Source organism: Paramisgurnus dabryanus, chromosome 11, assembly GCF_030506205.2.
Source record: "Paramisgurnus dabryanus chromosome 11, PD_genome_1.1, whole genome shotgun sequence".
Taxonomy (NCBI): Eukaryota; Metazoa; Chordata; class Actinopteri; order Cypriniformes; family Cobitidae; genus Paramisgurnus; species Paramisgurnus dabryanus.
In genome coordinates this window covers 15,232,181-15,250,046 of record NC_133347.1, presented here as the reverse complement: position 1 = coordinate 15,250,046, position 17,866 = coordinate 15,232,181, and the positions used below count along the sequence as shown (strand labels likewise).

Sequence of the window (17,866 nt, the reverse complement as noted above, 5' to 3'; positions counted from 1 at the left end):
ATCGGGACCCCATGCCACTTCTCTTTATGATATCAGAGGCTTTTCAGAGAAAATAAGGCATGGTGGATTGAAATGAAAGAGAACGTGTCCGCTTTAGGCCTTAGTTAATAAAATTACATAAAAGCCCCTCCAGCGTGAGCAGTGGAAATTTAAGCATTATGTCTTTGTTATGGCACTGAGATGAGCGTCCTGTCTCATGGCCTTAAGCCAATGTGACTTATGACCATGATAACACCTGTCGTGACTGCAGCACCTGAGCGTACCTATTAGATAAGACCATCCTAAGACTGAGGTCACAACCAATTTGAACAGATTATTTTTAGAAATAGAGGAATTAACACCTCTTACGGCTTATAGGATATGAAGCTTTACACATTTTGCACAAACACTGATGCTATCTCGGCTTCTTAGTCATGTTACTCATGATGTACTCTTTTTCGCTCATGAAGAAATCCTCCTGTTTAGCACTTCCTGTTTTTGTTGCTGTTTTCATTCGCTGAATTCAAGTAATGCTCAGTAAAGCATAGCATTGGCATAGCCGAGATCATAGGTTTTTATCAAATGTAAAGCTTGAATGCACTTTAAGTTGATGTAAATAAGTGTATACTAAAAGCTTAAATGTACAGTGTGTGTGTATATATGTGTGTGTGCGTGTGTGCGTGTGTGTGTGCGTGCGTGTGTGCGTGTGTGCGTGCGTGTGTGCGTGCGTGTGTGCGTGCGTGTGTGTGTGTGTGTGTGTGTGTGTGTGTGTGTGTGTGTGTGTGTGTGTGTGTGTGACTATATCTTGCTAGTATTAAACTATGTCCTAATGTTGTGCTTCTGTCGGCTCTGCACAGATTCATCCTGAAGAGGAAGACTACGGCTTTGAGATTGAAGAGAAGAACAAGGCCATCATAGTGAAAAGTGTGACGAAGGGCTCATATGCAGAGGTATGGGGTATAACTATATTCTACAGTAGTATGCATACAGGTATATACCGTACATACTTCCCAGGGTGTTCTTCTGTTCCCAAAATGCAATCCACAGAAGAGACATTAAATATTTTCTCGGGTTCATCAAGTATTTCTGCCCCTGAAAACTATCACTGACTGAGCATTTCCAAAACCCACATACTCCCACATTTGGGATCTTCCATAGTACTGTTCCATTGAGAAAAACAGCCATTGGTCATTTGGTATTACAAAGTCACTTGCTTTCTTTAGTGTTTTAAAGTAAATTTACAGTTTAGGTGCAATATTTTTATAAAACTAAATCTGCTTACAAATCCGACTACTTCCATACTACAGTATATAGTAGGCGAAAAGTAGTAGGCGAGGCACGTAGTATATCCAAATTCATAGTATTCAAAAAACAGAACCTGGATGACCTACTACTTCCAGCGAGATCAAAAAATGTTCATTTGATTGACACTTTACCATCCAGTGAGCACCTAAGAGAGGAGTTATCTTATGAAGAAGAAGAAGAAGAAGAAGAAGAAGGAGAGGCGTTGTTTTATTTAAAGTAATAGTCTACCCTTTTGCCATATTAAACTATGTTATTACCTCAACCTATACGAATAAATACAAACCCATCTTTTTTCAATGCGTGCACTGTACAGCGCGTCGTGAATGTGTTAGCATTTAACCTAGCCCCATTCATTCCTATTGTACCAAAAAAAGTTTTATTTTGTGGCACCATACTTACTGGTATAACTCCTCATGTAACAGTCTTTAAATAGGGAAAACACGCAATTGTTTGGTGGCTTCCCTGTTTGGTACCATAGGAATGAATGGGTCTAGGTTAAATGCTAACACATTCACGACGCGCTGTACAGTGCACGCATTGAAAAAAGATAGATATGTATTAATTTGTCTAAGTTGAGGTAATAACATAGTTTAATATGGCAAAAGGGTAGACTATTCCTTTAAAGCTGTCGGAAAGCAGTAACACGGTTTTATTCAAAAGCAAATACATACTGTATATAACAAAGCTGTTCTTTGTGGTTCAATTGCGCTTGTTTAATGTAATTCCTATTAGACTAACTTGTTATGATGATATGTGGCATATGATATATCAACATGGCAGATGTAGTTCGTCCGAATTCATTCATACTATCCATATTCATGCTATACAGTACCTACTGTTTTAGGGGCGATGAGTAGGTGTTTCATCTATTTCAGTACATACTTATGTCACAGTATGAGATATCGGGCACAAAAGTCAAAAGAGCAAGTAGAAGGGGATCTTCGCCTTGTTTTGCGCTTGCCTTGTTTTGCTTTGCCTTTGCTTTGCGCTTTACTGTAATACAATCTGATTGACTTAAATGTATTTTTATCATGGGTTGTCTTGTAAAGTGTGCGCCTTTGACAAACTCTTCTTAAAGGGACATTCCACTTTTTTGAAAATATGCTCATTTTCCAGCTCCCCGGAGTTAAACATTTGATCTCCGGGTCTGGCACTAGCACTTTAGCATAGCTTAGCACAATCCACTGAATCTGATTAGACCATTAGCATCGTGCCAAAAAAATAACCAAAGAGTTTCAATATTTTTCCTATTTAAAACTTGACTCTTCTGTAGTTACTTTGTGTACTAAGACCGACGGAAAATTAAAAGTTGTGATTTTCTAGGCCAATATGGCTAGGAACTATACTCTAAAACTGGCGTAATAATCAAGGACTTTGCTGATGTAACATGGCTGCAGCAGGCGTATTGATATTACGCACTGGCCGAAAATAGTCCCCTGCTATTAAAAATAGTCCCCTTGGTTATTTTCAATAGCAGGGGACTATTTACGTGGAGTTTCCAAGTATGTTTTCAAGGTTTTCTGTTGGATGTGACCTAATATGTTTGATGTACATGTTGGAGAAAGCCCCGATGATTATGTGTTATTTGAGCGATGTCCTTTTTAATTCTGCTATGCTCTGGGTTATGTTTTTATGCTCTCTAGAACTCCAGATATTTATGGAAGAAGATTGGTAGACAATTATGGTTAAGAGCTAAACCACCTCTAATTTTACCCCCACTGTGGCTGTTAGACATGACAAAAGATGTCTGTATTAAGTTGTCACATGGTGGCTCACAGCATCGTTTGCAGAAGTGCAGTGTAATCCTAACGGGGAGTATACAGTACATTGAATCTGTAGAAGTACTCTGACTCTGTTTGTGTTGTGACACTTGAGTCACAGTCCGTTCATCTGTCACGTCCAGGACACGCTGGATTCATTCAGTCCCCTCCCTCTTCCCTCACACTTCTGCTCTCCAGAGATGAGAAAGCAATTAAACATGTCCCATCATATTCTCCACAGAGTCCTCACACGTACCCGCTCTTTCTTTCTCCAAAAACTTTTCTTTACTTTTTCTTCTTTCCCATTCCTTTTCTTCCTCTCTCTCTCTTGCTCGTTCATTTTTATTCCTCTCTTTGGTAATCTGAAACTACTTAACACAAAAACGAATTGGTATTGATGAGTCATTGTTTTGATTGTTTGGCTCTCTGTGTCTCTTATTTTCTTTATTTTCTCTTTTTTTCATTGTGCAGATGGCAGGTCTGCAGTCGGGGAGGAAGATCTACTCCATTAATGAGGACTTGGTGTTCCTCAGGCCCTTTTCTGAAGTGGAAAGCATGATCAACCAATCCTTCTGTATACGTCGCTCTCTCAGACTGCTGGTGGCCACCAAAAACAAAGAGTGAGTCCATGTTAAATGCAGAAATCGGATACTGGCACACGTACGTGTTAAATGTAAAATGATACTGCTGGTGTTAGGGTTACATGCAGGTGACCTATCTGCTGCACACAAAGTACTTTTAACAGGAGAACTCATTACTAATTAAACAAATGCTGGCATGGTATCCGTTGAGTCTGTGTACCCATATTGGCAATGTGAATTTGAATCCGGCTCATTTCATTTCCTGTCCTGTTCCCCTCCCTTCTCTCATACTTAAGCTATTAAAAAATCAAAAGGCAATCATTTCATAAAAAAATCAGCATTTTATATGTTTTGTATCTCTAAAGAATTGTGAAGATCCCAGATGTTCACGGGACTCTGCCTTTTGTTCTGTCTGGTTCCTGTCCGCCTTATGTGCATGCAGTAAAAAAAGGTAAGTTCCCATTGGTTCGTTCCACTATCTAGAACAATCTGATTTATTTGTTTGCACTTGTTGGTTGGATTTCCTGAGTATGTGGATGTCTGTGTGTGTAACATTCATATGGCAAGCCTGAAGTTAATATCCAAGGGCTTAATGACTAGAAAAACAGAGCATTCCTCTCCTTCGTCCATAAAATTTCATGCATGTCATTATGAATCAAGGAACACATTGCGTTCCCTCAGTCTAACCTGCCCTGCAGATGTTTTTGTGCTATAAAAAGCTTTCAAATAAAGCTAATTCATGACACAGACTGCTGTGATCATGTGATAAACATCTGGAGCTGTAACACAGCTCGTCACCGTTTAAAGCCAAATGTGGAGCGCCCCTGAACGCTTCTGGATTTAAATGGCACAATCTTTTTGAAGTTGAACAGTTAGTTAGCTCATCTTCACAGCATGCAGACAAATGCAAAGATTTATGACATGTTATTATAGCCCGTAAAGGGCCCAGTGCATGCGTGCACAATTTTAGGATACATGGTCTTTGTAAAGCACAAGTGAGGTAAATCTTTCTTTTAATACACAATATTCATAGGTTGTTGTTTTATGATGAATCTTTTTTGTTATTAGCTGGAATAAAATATTTTGACAAAATCATGACTTTATATCACTAAGTGTACTCCTTAAGAATCGAACCCACAACCTTTTGCAGCGCTAACGCAATGGTTTACCAACTGAGCTACAGGTGATGAGATTAAATGTGTTTGTATGTTTCTAGGTTCTGTTGCAGCATCAGCGGGTCTTCAGCCCGGTCAGTGTGTGCTCAAAGTCAACGGCAACAACATGAACCAGAGCAGCTATCAGGACGTTCTCGATCATTTCAGCGGCCATCAGCCAGTTCTGGATCAGCAGGACACGGTGAGAACCAGCACTGTATTTAGTGTACATGCAAGTGTTTCTCACACCCTTGTACCCATTTCCTCCCTTTGTGATTGTGGCTCCTGTTGTCTTCTTCAGAGCTGTGGTCAGTGGGCGTACCGTGTGTATGAGGATGTGGAGGAGCAGATGTCTTTAAGGTCTTGTGAGAACGGCTCCGATTCGGAGGATGGCTGCACTAACGGAACAGGTAGTGTGTGTGTTTGTGTGTTGCTGTGACAGGTGTACCGAAGACAATTGCTAAGATAAAAACAGTATCATTGTCAGTTCACCGGAAAATGAAAATTCTCTCATAATGTACCCATCCCAGATGTATGTGACTTCCTTTCAGTTGAACACAAACAAATGATTTTATATAAAAATACTGTCATGTTATCTTGTTTTAATGGGGGTCAATATTGCAAAGCTCCAGATTTGTAGTAATCCATATGACTCCAGTGGGTTAAAGGGATAGTTCACCCAAAAATTTAAATTCTGTCATTTACCCTCATGTGGTTCTAAACCTGTATTAGTTGATGGTATCCATTGAAACACAGTTGATGGTATCCATTGACTTCTATAGTAGGAAAAATAAAAACTGTGGAAGTCAGTAGGAGCAGTCAACTATAAAGTCTTATGGCGCTAAATAAAATGTTTGTGAGGGAAAACAATAAATATTTTGAACTAATCTAGCAATTAATGTGTCACGTATCCATTGCAACGTAGAGATCAGCACATTTAATTCATATATGATGGCACGTTGATAACTTAAAATTTCATTGGTTCTCGTTTCTCTCATGACTACTTGTCACATAGATATGTATAACTAAATACATCATTAGCAGCTGTTTTTATATGAAAGTCGTCCGCCATATTGGAACGGTCCTAGGTGGTATGAAACCCAGTGTTGCCAAGTTGGCGGTTCGGATTACTTGACATTGTTGACATTATGTTTTTCTCAGGAATTAAATGTGGAATCATGTTCACCTGCTTTAAATATTAAAGATGGTGTGTGTAATTTTTTTGTAACATTGGATTCTTACTGTTTTGGAACCCATTCAGCTGATCTCGGGGTCTGGCGCTACCACTTTTAGCATAGCTTAGCACAATCCATAGAATCTAGACCATTAGCATTACGCCTAAAAAAAATAACCAACGAGTTTCGATAATTTTTCCTATTTAAAACTTGACTTTTCTGTAGTTACATCGTGTACTAAGACAGACGGAAAATTAAATGTTGCAATTTTCTAGGCAGATATGGCTGAAAACTACTCTTATTCTGGTGTAATAATCAAGGACTTTGCTGCCGTAACATGGCTGCAGCAGGCGCAATGATATTATGCAGCAGCCGAAAATAGTCCCCTTAGTATCTTTCAATGGCAGGGGACTATTTTCGGGCACTACTTAATATTATTAGGGTGTCCGTTTAAGGTACCTGCGCAGACAACCGTACTACTGTAGGCTATATTTATCAAATGTTATGTGCTACTAAGTATGCCCAAACATTTTAGAATATCTGTAATACTGAGTTAGTACATATACAAAAGCATCAGATTCTCGACTGTGAAAAGTGATTCCTTTTTCGGGAATTGAAATCTCTACAAGAGGCTAAACAGTGTGTACTGAAAAGTGACGATTGCATCAGGATCGTTCTAAAATGGTGAAAGCGTCTACATATTTGACAATGACAATTTATTTGTATAGCACAATTAAAAACAACGTCCGTTGACTAATGTGCTTTTCACAACGTAATCAAATTCATACTAAAAATAGCATGCCTTAACTTCCTCTAGGCTTGCCATAAGAGACTCCAATCCTGCAGAATTTGTTTTGACAGGCAGATAAACATGTGTTGTCGTCTGCATAACACTGTAATGACAGCCCATGTTTTTTGATGGAAAGATGGAATCAAGAGGAAGCATTTACAAGGAAAATAACAATGGGGCCAGAATAGAGCCCTGGGGAACTCCACAAAACAAATGGTCTTTACTCAAGTATTGTTTGCACATCTTGACTGAGAAGCTACTATTTTTAAGATATGATTTTAACCATTCTAAAGCTATACCTCTTTCACCAACAAATTGTTCAAGACGATCAATAAGAACAGTATGATCAATAGTGTCAAAAGCAGATGTTAGATCTAAAAGCACAAGAACATGAAATTAAAATATCATTAAGACTTTAACCAGCGCAGTCACAGTGGAATGACATTTTCAAAAACCAGACTGATGGAGCGGTTGAATGTCTATCTAGTTAAACATATCTTTGAGTTGTCATATGCGTGTTTCGTCATGAGACACGCAAGAACCAATGTTGTCGATATGCTGCCATATTTGAAGTTGACATGTTAATCTGTATCGATAAATAAACTAACTTGCAAATGTGCACTAAATGACACATGTTCTTTATAACAATGCATTCTCTGGATGTTCTAGGTTCCGTTAGAAGACTGGAACAGTTGTCCATCTCTGAAGATGGCCCTTCGGTCAGTCTCAACGTGGACAATGTTCATGTGGAACACGGGGTTGTGTACGATTATGTAAGCACGGCAGGGATCAAACACTGCGTACTGGAGAAGATGGTGGAACCCAAAGGCTGCTTCAGCTTGGCTGCAAAGGTAAGACAGGAATCAGAATTTAATTTTTTTTTTTCGCCTAATGACTGGAAAAGTATTTTTAGTTTTTTGTCATGATTCTAGATGTAATTTAAGTGGTATTATTTAAAACACATACAGTGACTACCACAAATATTTTTAGAGGAATAAGAGGAAGTTGTTTTCTGTTGCCTGGCATCATTTACGTTTGATGTTCCAAACTTCCACAAAGATCTTTAACATTATCTGAGCATTAATGATTAAATCATGATAAAATTGTTCATTTTAGGTGTTTCTTGAAATGACAAGGCCACTTGGCAGAATGTCACAGAGTATTTTCTTAAAATCACTATTTTCAAATGTATCTTGCACCTTTTTTTTCAATGTATGCATGTTGTTTGTCGACAGATACTGGTGGCCTTTGTGAAGGATGACAGTCTGTTTGTAAAGAGCTGCCGGCAGCTCATGTCTCAGAATGACAAGGTTGTGTCCATGCCACAGTTTGAGTTCCGAAACATCTGTGACACCAAACTGGAAAGCATAGACAAACGCATTCGCAGTTACCAACAGGTGTGATCTCTCAATATCTTCCACTTCCATTGACACCTTTATCTTTAATATATCTTTAATTGTTTTAACAAGATACATTAATTAAAATTTTTTTTTGTGTATCATACTCTCTCAGTTTGTGGAGGAGCTACAGATGAAGGCCTCACCTATGTTTAAGCAGGCGAGCACTAAGCCTCACGTCCTGAACTGCATGGACTATGTCCCCACCAACTGTCACCTGAATCTGATGCAAGTGTCCTGCCCCAAAAACACCTCGACGGCTGGGCGAGCCTTCAGCATCCGCTTCGGACGCAAAAACTCCTTCTTCGGCCTCGACCCTGACCAAGGTGCAGAGATACAAACCGCAAGCAATATCTAACAGTCTATTTAATGATTTTAGCTATATAACCTTCTCTCGATCATTCATGTTTTTTGTTTGTTTTGAGAATTCTTAGATGATGCACAGAATTGGCATTAAAACCACTATGCGTCACCATGTGTGAACTGAGCACATGGGTTCAGTTAACCAAACCTCATCCGTATGATCATTATAAGTTGTAAAACAGTAATTAAGCCATACAGTTAAAACCACACAGGCCTTGTAAAACCATGGCGTTCTATTCCCAAAACAATCCCAGAGCTTTTTTAAGCTTTCAGGTTTAAAAACACCTCCATTAAGACACCATTAGACCAGAGTGGCTTTTAGTGATGTCATCATCCCAAAGGCCCACAGTTTTTTTATTCCCTGAGGGTTTAAGTCTCCATCTCTTCTCATCACTGTTTTATGTTTGTTTATGAGTCCTGATGTATTTGCTGTTATTGGCTGTATCAGCCACTTCATCCAGCACAGACTGCTTAAATAAATGTTGAAATTCATTGGGGCAACCCTAAAATCTGAGCCAGGTAGAGCATCTGGCTTGTTTTTCACTCCACCTGCTCAGAAAGCTCCAGCCCAACCTGCTGTCTAGCCATCGCGTGTCATCAGGAAAGCAATCGAACGCTGCTTTGTCCAGACTGCGCAGTCTTTTCGGCTGAACATCTGCTCTGCAGTTGTCTCACGGTCAGAGATGTTTCAGATTCCTCTGGTACACTTCTTTGCAGTCTGAGCCTCGTGGTCTAAGACTTTGCCACATAAAAAAGTATGCTTGACTGCATCTGAAGCTTTCAGACGTTCAGTTTCTCTATTTATTTATTTTTAGTCGAAACCTAGTGAGCTTTTTAAGGCATCATAGCCATGCTGTCAACATGAAGCCTGTTCCAAAGGGTATTCTGCTTATTTATACAGCCTTTTAAGATGTCTACCTCTGGCCAAATTGCAAGACAGAATCTCAAGTATTCTTGTTGAAAAACAATCTTGGTATGCAGTGCAATATGCTCAGTAGACAAAACAAATTTAGGATGTTGGACAAAATTGAGAGAAATCTCTCTATGTCCTACCTCAGCACACGACTCTTTAATTGTCTCTATTGATCTTATTGAGTAATGTCAATCTTTTCTTCCTTCCTGCAGCTAATCTGAATCCAATGTCTCACGCTGTACATTGTGTGACCAGCATGGCGGCCCCTTCCTGGAGCTGCCTGAGTTTGGATGAAGAGACGGAGGAGGGAGAGGGCGTGGAGGAGAACGGCAGGAGGCTTGAAGAAGGAGGTCTCAGCTTCCTCCTCAAACAGGAAGACACGGAGAGCCAGGACAATTATATCTGCCTCTACAATCGCCTGGACATCGCCGTACGAGAGATGAAGCAATATGTGGCCCAGATAGATGTGTAAGTGACGACATTTTAAGCAGGTGGTGAGGTTGTTTATCAGTCTATTTATATAACACATGGCTCTGACTTTATATTAGGCAAGGTTCCCATGTTTGGAAACCAGGAAGTTTAAGGGAAGTCATGATGATGTATATAAAGTTAATGCAAATGTAAAATTGTATAGATAAAAGTTGCAGTTAAATTAAAGATTTAAGATTTAATCAAGTGCAAGATCTGAAATAAGTTAGATTAAATAATTATAAAACATCAGGAAAGGAGGTGACAGAGGCGTTTAACAGCTTTTGCATCTAAGCTCCAAATTTTTGGGGGGGTTAGAATTTTTTTTCATGTTTAGTTCTTGAACTTTAAAACTTTAGGATGCCCTTTTATAATAGTCTAGAAATATTTATCGGTGCAACAGAAAAAAACACAGGGCTGAAGCCATAACAGATGACTGCAGCGGATTTCCACAAGCTCTCATGAGGAACGAATGTTTATTATTCAGTAACTACAGTAGCAAGTGGAGTCATTTCTGAATCTTATTCACCCCACACTGCACTGTCCCATAAAGTACATAACTAAAATAACTAAAGATGCACTTATATTAAATAAATATATATTTCCCACCGATAACCAATTATTCAGAATTAAATCTGCCAATACTGATAGATGGTGGATATATTAACTTGCATTAAATGGACACTCCACTTTTTTTGAAAATAGGCTCATTTTCCAGCTCCCCTAGAGTTAAACATTTAATTTGTACCGTTTTGGAATTCTTTCAGCTGATCTTTGGGTCTGGGGGTATCACTTTTAGCATAGCTTAGCATAAACCATTGAATCTGATTAGACCATTAACATTGTGCTAAAAATGACCAGACTTAGATATTTTTCCTATTTAAAACATGGCTCGCAATGATGTTACGCAGCGTCCGAAAATATTCACCATGGTTGCTTTCAATAGCATGGGACTATTCTCGGGCACTGCGTAATATCATTGCGCCTCCTGTAGCCATGGTACGTCAGCAAAGTCCTTGATTATTACGCCAGAATGAGAGTATAGTTTTTTGTCCTAGAAAATCACAACTTTTAATTTTCCGTCGGTCTTAGTAGACGATGTAACTACAGAAGAGTCAAGTTTTAAATGGGAAAAATACAAAACTCTTTGGTTATTTTTTTAAGCGTGATGCTAATGGTCTAATCTGATTCAATGAATTATGCTAAAAGTTATGCATAAAGTTATGCTAAAAGTGGTAGCGCCAGACCCGGCGATTGGCTGAATGGATTCCAAAACAGTAAAAATCTAATGTTTAACTCTAGGGGACCTGGAAAATGAACCTATTTTTTTATTACCATTTTTTAATGTTATTCATTCATATAATGACCAATAATATTGAACATTAAACTAGTAATGTTTCTTTACATTTTCTATACACAGAGCTCAAATTCATTGCATTTTCTTGTTCTCTTTTGATTGACAGGATATTTCGGCCATGTTTTTAAACTGTTGATAGTGTAAAAAAGTGCTTTTAACGTCCGATTATTGGCTGATATTTTGGTGCATCTCTAAAAATATCTTAATATAGGTAAAACAACTAAAGCATAAACATCATCCAATTAAAACAATAAGGGTATTTAGGGTAAAGACTTTAAAATAAAGTGAATAATGTGAAAACAGTCCCTTGTTTATTTTTTTATGTTTAGCAGTATTTACACAAAAATCTGTTGGTGATCTCCAGCAGCAAATGTCATTAATCATACATGAAAGATTTATTGTGGAGACGCTCTCATAATTCATTGTTAAAATCTAAACAGTGTTCATTTTTCATCTGTGTCTATCTGTTTTGTAGTCTGTCTAAATATGCCTATTTGTTTTTAGACTCCTATCGTCCATAACTGGACCGACCCAGCCACAGGGTTCTGAGCCCCCCTCATTTGACAACACCTCCTCGACCTCTCCCATACCAGAGGAAACGGACCAGGACAAGACAGAGCACGGCGGGAACAAGAGAGTGTGCTTCAAAGTGAATGAAGATGATCAGGAGGATTCAGGACACGACACCATGAGCTACAGAGACTCCTACAGGTGGGAATAAAGATTGTCTTTAAAGGCCAATTCACACTGGTCAGACAACTACAGACACCAACAGACACCCACATTCTAAAGTCTCATTTACTTTGATCCAACAGGGGTTTCACACTGACCCAACAGACTCCAATAGACACGTCTGTTGGAGTCTGTTAGATCAGTGTGAATTGGGCTTAACAGGCTTTTGATACTAGTTAGTCGCGGTGACACATTGAGCAACTTACAGTATTGTTTTTCTGTAGCTAAATTGTGTAAGCTGAGTACATGCATGCAGATGCTTAGATTGTATGTATGTATATAGATTGAATGCACTGTAGGTCGCTTTGGATAAAATAAATTCATATGGCATCCATGAAGGATGATTGAAAATCCCAGTCTTCCTTCAACACATGGGAGTGAGACAGGGCTTGTGCGCTCCTGTCAAACAGATGTTGCTAAAACAGACACAGAAATGAAAAACATCCTTCACAGAGAACCTGTCATGCCATAGCAACCCCGCCGCGTCTGCTGTCCGACTGCTGAGACGCCCTCACAAACCACTAAAGAAACACAGACTGTCACCATTGTTATATTGCTGTTATATGGACCGGAGTTTGTTTGCCTCTGATGTAGATTTGACAGAGACTGACCACACAGCCTGTGGGATTTCTGCTTCTGTGGGGAGAAATGGACGTCTGTCCTTGCTCTCCCTGTCATTATGTGGCATTCCGCTTGAAACCCCGCTTACTTTGTGACACAATGAGCTCATATACAGCTGCTGCAGTCAGGTTTTATAGATGGAAACATTTTTCTTCTATTTATGCACTGCTTACTGCGTGTTCCTCTATTTATGCACAGCACTGTAAGCAGATGAGTACGTCTGTGCGGACGAAAGCAACCCGTCCTTTCTTGTTATCATGAAAAGGACGCTGGTATGAAATGTGAACGTTGAGAGTTCAAAGGGTTAAATGTGAGGGTCTCTCTCTCTCTGTCTCCCCCCTTTGAGTTTCACAACCTGCTGCTTATGAGCTACAGTATCTTCTTCCATTCTTGGTTTGTGGTGGCACTTAATTTGGTCTTTCCTCTCTCAGTGGAGCATGGAAGGGAACTTCTGGTTTTCTGCAACCGGGTGCAGTACGGGGCAGTAGAGTTTGTTTGCGACTTTTTGGAACAGAAATGGCTTTTTTATTATACTCTGGCATAATAAACATGACTTTGTAAATCCTAGTTAAACTGAATGTTTGCTGATGTTTAAGTCATTGTGGCTGTTGAATGGTAGCAGGATTCTGGAAAATTGTATGGTTGGTCTTTGCCCTTAGTTCATTTTCATCAGTCCCATACATGGTGGATTCAGCTACATGTATATTGTGTTCTGGATTGATACAGTAGCCCAGAAAAGTATTTAAACACTTCCCATACTTTAACCAGTTTGTCCTGAGGTGACATTTAGTAAATGTATGAAGTCAGTTCCATTTAAGTTCTCACAGATGTCTTGGAAAGTAACCGCAGGTGGTGTTCATCACATGACGTACGGGCATTTTTCCACTTAAGCTTGAAGCCAAAAATACTTTAAAGAATGTGTTTATTGTTTTATAGTTATCATAATTTATGGCTTTTTTATGAAATGCCTCACTTCACAATTGGTCTAAATGCCTGTAATTCAAGCTTGAAATGTTTGGTTTTATCTCCTTAAGACATTTCTATATGTGTGATTGTGTACTTTACAGTGAATGTAACAGCAACCGGGACTCGGTCCTGTCTTACACAAGCGTCCGGAGCAACAGTTCTTACCTGGGCAGTGATGAGATGGGTTCAGGTAACTGTCCTCTGTTGTATGTCAGTACAGTATAGAAAGCTGTACCAAAATGAATGACAAAAAAATTAACAAAAATTGTCACTTTCCAGGAGACGAGTTGCCGTGTGATATGCAGATTCCTCTGGACAAGCAAGATAAACTGCATGGATGTTTGGAGCACCTTTTCAATCAAGTAAATTGCCAATTTTAATTTAATTTCCCCATTGTAATCCATTTGTTTCAACTTGTGTTTTTGCTCTTCATCGACACATTTCCTATTTTCTTCCTCTCTGACTCCCACAGTATCATTTATCGCATTATCTTACATCCGCTAACTTCTTTGGTCACCACTTTGACCTTTAAACCTTTGCCCCCTGCCCTCGAAATCTATCGCCTTCTAAAGGTCAACAGATTCAAACCCCCTCTCCATTTCTTTCAAAGCTTAGATATCAATAATAGCTCTTTAATGCAGTGTAGACAGGTTGCATGCGGAAAGACTCAAACCAGCAGGGTCGGATTAGCGGGAGTTTGTAGTCTATCACATCTTTAGTTAGCGCAGGATGTGTGCGTGGTGATGGGTGTAACCGTGCTCATTTCTTTTTCAGGTTGACTCTATCAACAGTCTGCTGAAGGGCCCTGTCATGAGCAAAGCTTGCGAGGAAACCAAGCATTTCTACACCGACCACAGTCAGCCAGGTAACGCCCGGTTGGGTGTGCACGTGCGCTATATTTGAATGAGTGTTATATTTGGAAACTTTTTGGAGGGGTGTCTGGTGTGTTCAGGATCCCCGTTTGAATGCACAGGGGTGTGTGTGTTTCTGTTTGCGTATTTAGTACCTCGGCATGCAAGGACACCATGATAGTTTTGTGTGTGCTTAATGTATTTTTGGAGTGTGCACATACTTATCCCCTGCATACTTGTGTTGACCGTGTGTTAGTTACACCTTTCGACCTACTGAACTTTTCTCCTTTAGGAGTGTTGTTAAAGGGACACTCCACTTTTTTTGAAAATATGCTTTTTTTCCAGTTCACCTAGAGTTAAACACTTCATTTTTACCATTTTGGAATCCATTCAGCTGATCTCCGGATCTGGCGCTAACACTTTTAGCATAGCTTAGCACACTCCATGGAATCTGATTAGACCATTAGCATCGCACCTAAAAAAAATAACCAAAGAGTTTAGATATTTTTCCTATTTAAAACTTGACTCTTCTGTAGTTACATCGCGTACTAAGACCGACGGAAAATTTAAAATATTTTGTAGGCCCATATGGTTAGGAACTATACTCTCATTCTGGCGTAATAATCAAGGACTTTGCTGCCGTATCGTGGCTGCAGGAGGCGCAATGATATTACGTAGTGCCTGAAAATAGTCCCCTGCTATTGAAAGATATTAAGGACTACTTTTGGCTGCTGCGTAATATCATAGTATCGAAACTCTTTGGTTATTTTTTAGCGTGATGCTAATGGTCTAATTAGATTCAATGAACTACGCTAAGCAATGCTAAAAGTGGTACTGCCAAACCCGGAGATCAGCTGAATGGATTCCAGAACGGTAAGAATCAAATGTTTAACTCTAGGGGAGCTGGAAAATGAGTGTCCCTTTAACATATTTCAAACAGCACACTTGAGCATCTTTCATTTGAAGTTTTTTTTAACCCTTTCTTAATACTTACAGAGTTTCGGCACACGGATGACTGGACCGTACGCTGGAGGAACATCTTGCTCAAGAACATTCAAGAAGACCCTTGGAACCTGCCCAGTTCGATCAAATCTTTGGTCAACAGTCTTCATCGCTTTGTAGAAGGTACTGAATAGGGCTTACAAGTCAATTGAACCCCTTTACTTTTTTTAATACAGTAAGTGTTGGTTTCAAATATATTAAATATTTATCTTTTTGTAAAATTCCCCTTTTTGGCTGATGTCACCTACAGTAGGCCACATGGGCGTTGTCAATAACGTAATGCCAGATACACTAAAATGAATGATTGCTATGGCAAGTTGTATTAACCTTTATGTATATTATTGTGCAGTTCTCTGTTGTATTCAAGTCTGTTTGTAACTGTTTTACAGATGGGAGGAGCCAGCTCTTATTGGCGTTGCTTAAATGCACAGGTAAGTTACACCTGAATATAATTGTTATCCAGCTATTACTAAGATACCCTGATGACACGATCTTGTCTTTATATCATCATCTGTATGAGATTAGAAAAATGACTCGGACTGTAGCATGTGCTATGAGTGTTGACCCAAACTACTGTTCTGGATTCTACAGTATTTACTTTGTTTTGAAATAAAGGAGTGTTTTATTGGACGCTGTACAGTATACGTGTGTGTGCCAAGTTGAAGCAAAAGGCATGGTTGTTTGCAAGATGCTGAAAGAGCAGTAGATGGAGATTAAGTGAGAATGGAGAGAGAGTGGGTTTGTCCCGTGGGGTCTGTGGTGGGAGACATATGGAAGCTGTTGAGCGTTTGCTTTGGAATCTGATCTAGAGCCCTTATCTGTACGGCTTCACACAGACAACCCATACCCACCCAGAGATGCATTGAACCCCACCATCTGCTTAACCTATTACACAAACTGAGCATGACTTACATTGGTTTTCAAATATTTAGCATTCCTCTTTAACTGCTGGTATGTACTGAATGATTGAACGTTAAATGAACCCTTATAAGCCATTTATCGAACAAGAAGATAAGATTGGATATTTTTTGTGCAGAGGAAACACCCGGACAGAGCTTATCCTAGTCCCAGACTAAAATGCGTGTTTAAGCTGCCTTAATTTAAAACACCTTGTACTGACACATCTTAACACAGGGGTCAACCTTTTTGTGGATCAAACTTTGGAGGGCTTTGGTAAATCTGGAGGGCTACTTTTTTGAGAGTCTACTTAAAACATTTTTGTTTTACATGTTAATAGGGAGGTTTCCTGGACAGGGTTTTGGTTAATCCAGGACTAGGCCTTATTTATACTAGGTCATTTTAAAAGTTTTTACAAACAAACCTTACAAAAAACACTACAGGTGTGCATCTTGAGGCAAAACAATGTCACAGATATATGTTCAAATTAGTCAGGAAAACGTGTTTTTAAATTAAGCAGCTCACACATTCATTTTAGTCTTGGACTAGAATAAAGGGGGTCGCACACCGGCCACGCAGCTCAGCGTCGCGCCGCGTCTATTGTAAACCGGAAGTGCAAATTAAATAGCGCGACCTTCGTCAGATAGGGTCTACTTCAGAATGCAAAATATACGTTAGCAGCCAATGTTAATCCTTAATGATTTGGGACAAATATGATGTTATTTAGTGTTAAACTATGTGATGGCGCTGTGTGGTGCGATAGGGATTTGAGCATCTTCCTGAGTCACAGCTGGGCGGCGCGGACAGGCGCCACCTTGCGGCGCCGGTGTGCGTATACCCATAGAAAACAATGTTAACATGCATAAAAGGCTTCTTCAAGCAAATATAAATAAATATTTAAATTTAGGATTTTAATAGAATATGCTTTGTTGGGCAACTCACAGACTCCATGTGGGCAACCTGGTGCCCATGGGCACCATATTGGAGACTACTGTCTTAAATCAGTGTCATTTATTGTTTTTTCTAGGGTTTGTTTGTAAAAACTACTTGAATGTCCTAATATCACTAAGGCCTAGATTAATCTAAACTCTGTCTGGGAAAGCGCCCTTACATAATTTCTTTTCTTTTGTCACAGACACAGAGCTGCAGTTGCGGCGAGATGCAGTATTCTGTCAAGCCCTGGTGGGGGCACTGTGTGCGTTGGCCGAGCAACTTGTGAACGCACTGAACCTGCGTTTCAACAATAACGGGGAATATGAAGAAGACAGTAAAGAGGTCAGCCGAAAATGGCTAGAGCAGATCGCCTCCATCGGAGTGATTTTTAACTTTCAGTCCACACTCTCTCCACACGTGGTAAGACTTGCAGACATTCAGTGAAGTTAAAGGAATAGTTCATCCAAAAATGATAATTCTTTCATCATTAACTCACCGTCAACTTAAAGATTTTGAGCTCCGTTGACTTCCATAATATTTTTAATTCCTACTATAGACGGTTTCATCGGATGCACGTGTGCTGACGCGATAACACGTCTGGAACCGAACTTTACTTCCGTTT

At 39.5% G+C, this 17,866-nt stretch overlaps 1 protein-coding gene across 1 annotated transcript in view; it reads left to right on the top strand.

Annotated features, from left to right (window-relative positions):
* prex1 (phosphatidylinositol-3,4,5-trisphosphate-dependent Rac exchange factor 1) overlaps window positions 1–17,866 on the top strand; it is an 86,098-nt gene that overhangs the window by 60,441 nt on the left and 7,791 nt on the right. Inside the window, exons 17-32 of the mRNA XM_065247049.2 lie at window positions 837–929; window positions 3,516–3,664; window positions 3,991–4,076; window positions 4,842–4,981; window positions 5,081–5,189; window positions 7,414–7,595; window positions 7,980–8,141; window positions 8,257–8,467; window positions 9,630–9,885; window positions 11,747–11,953; window positions 13,663–13,751; window positions 13,841–13,923; window positions 14,336–14,426; window positions 15,409–15,537; window positions 15,804–15,845; window positions 17,447–17,664. Of these exons, the coding sequence (XP_065103121.1) occupies window positions 837–929; window positions 3,516–3,664; window positions 3,991–4,076; window positions 4,842–4,981; window positions 5,081–5,189; window positions 7,414–7,595; window positions 7,980–8,141; window positions 8,257–8,467; window positions 9,630–9,885; window positions 11,747–11,953; window positions 13,663–13,751; window positions 13,841–13,923; window positions 14,336–14,426; window positions 15,409–15,537; window positions 15,804–15,845; window positions 17,447–17,664 (2,247 nt within the window). The remainder of the gene's footprint in view (window positions 1–836; window positions 930–3,515; window positions 3,665–3,990; window positions 4,077–4,841; window positions 4,982–5,080; window positions 5,190–7,413; window positions 7,596–7,979; window positions 8,142–8,256; window positions 8,468–9,629; window positions 9,886–11,746; window positions 11,954–13,662; window positions 13,752–13,840; window positions 13,924–14,335; window positions 14,427–15,408; window positions 15,538–15,803; window positions 15,846–17,446; window positions 17,665–17,866) is intronic.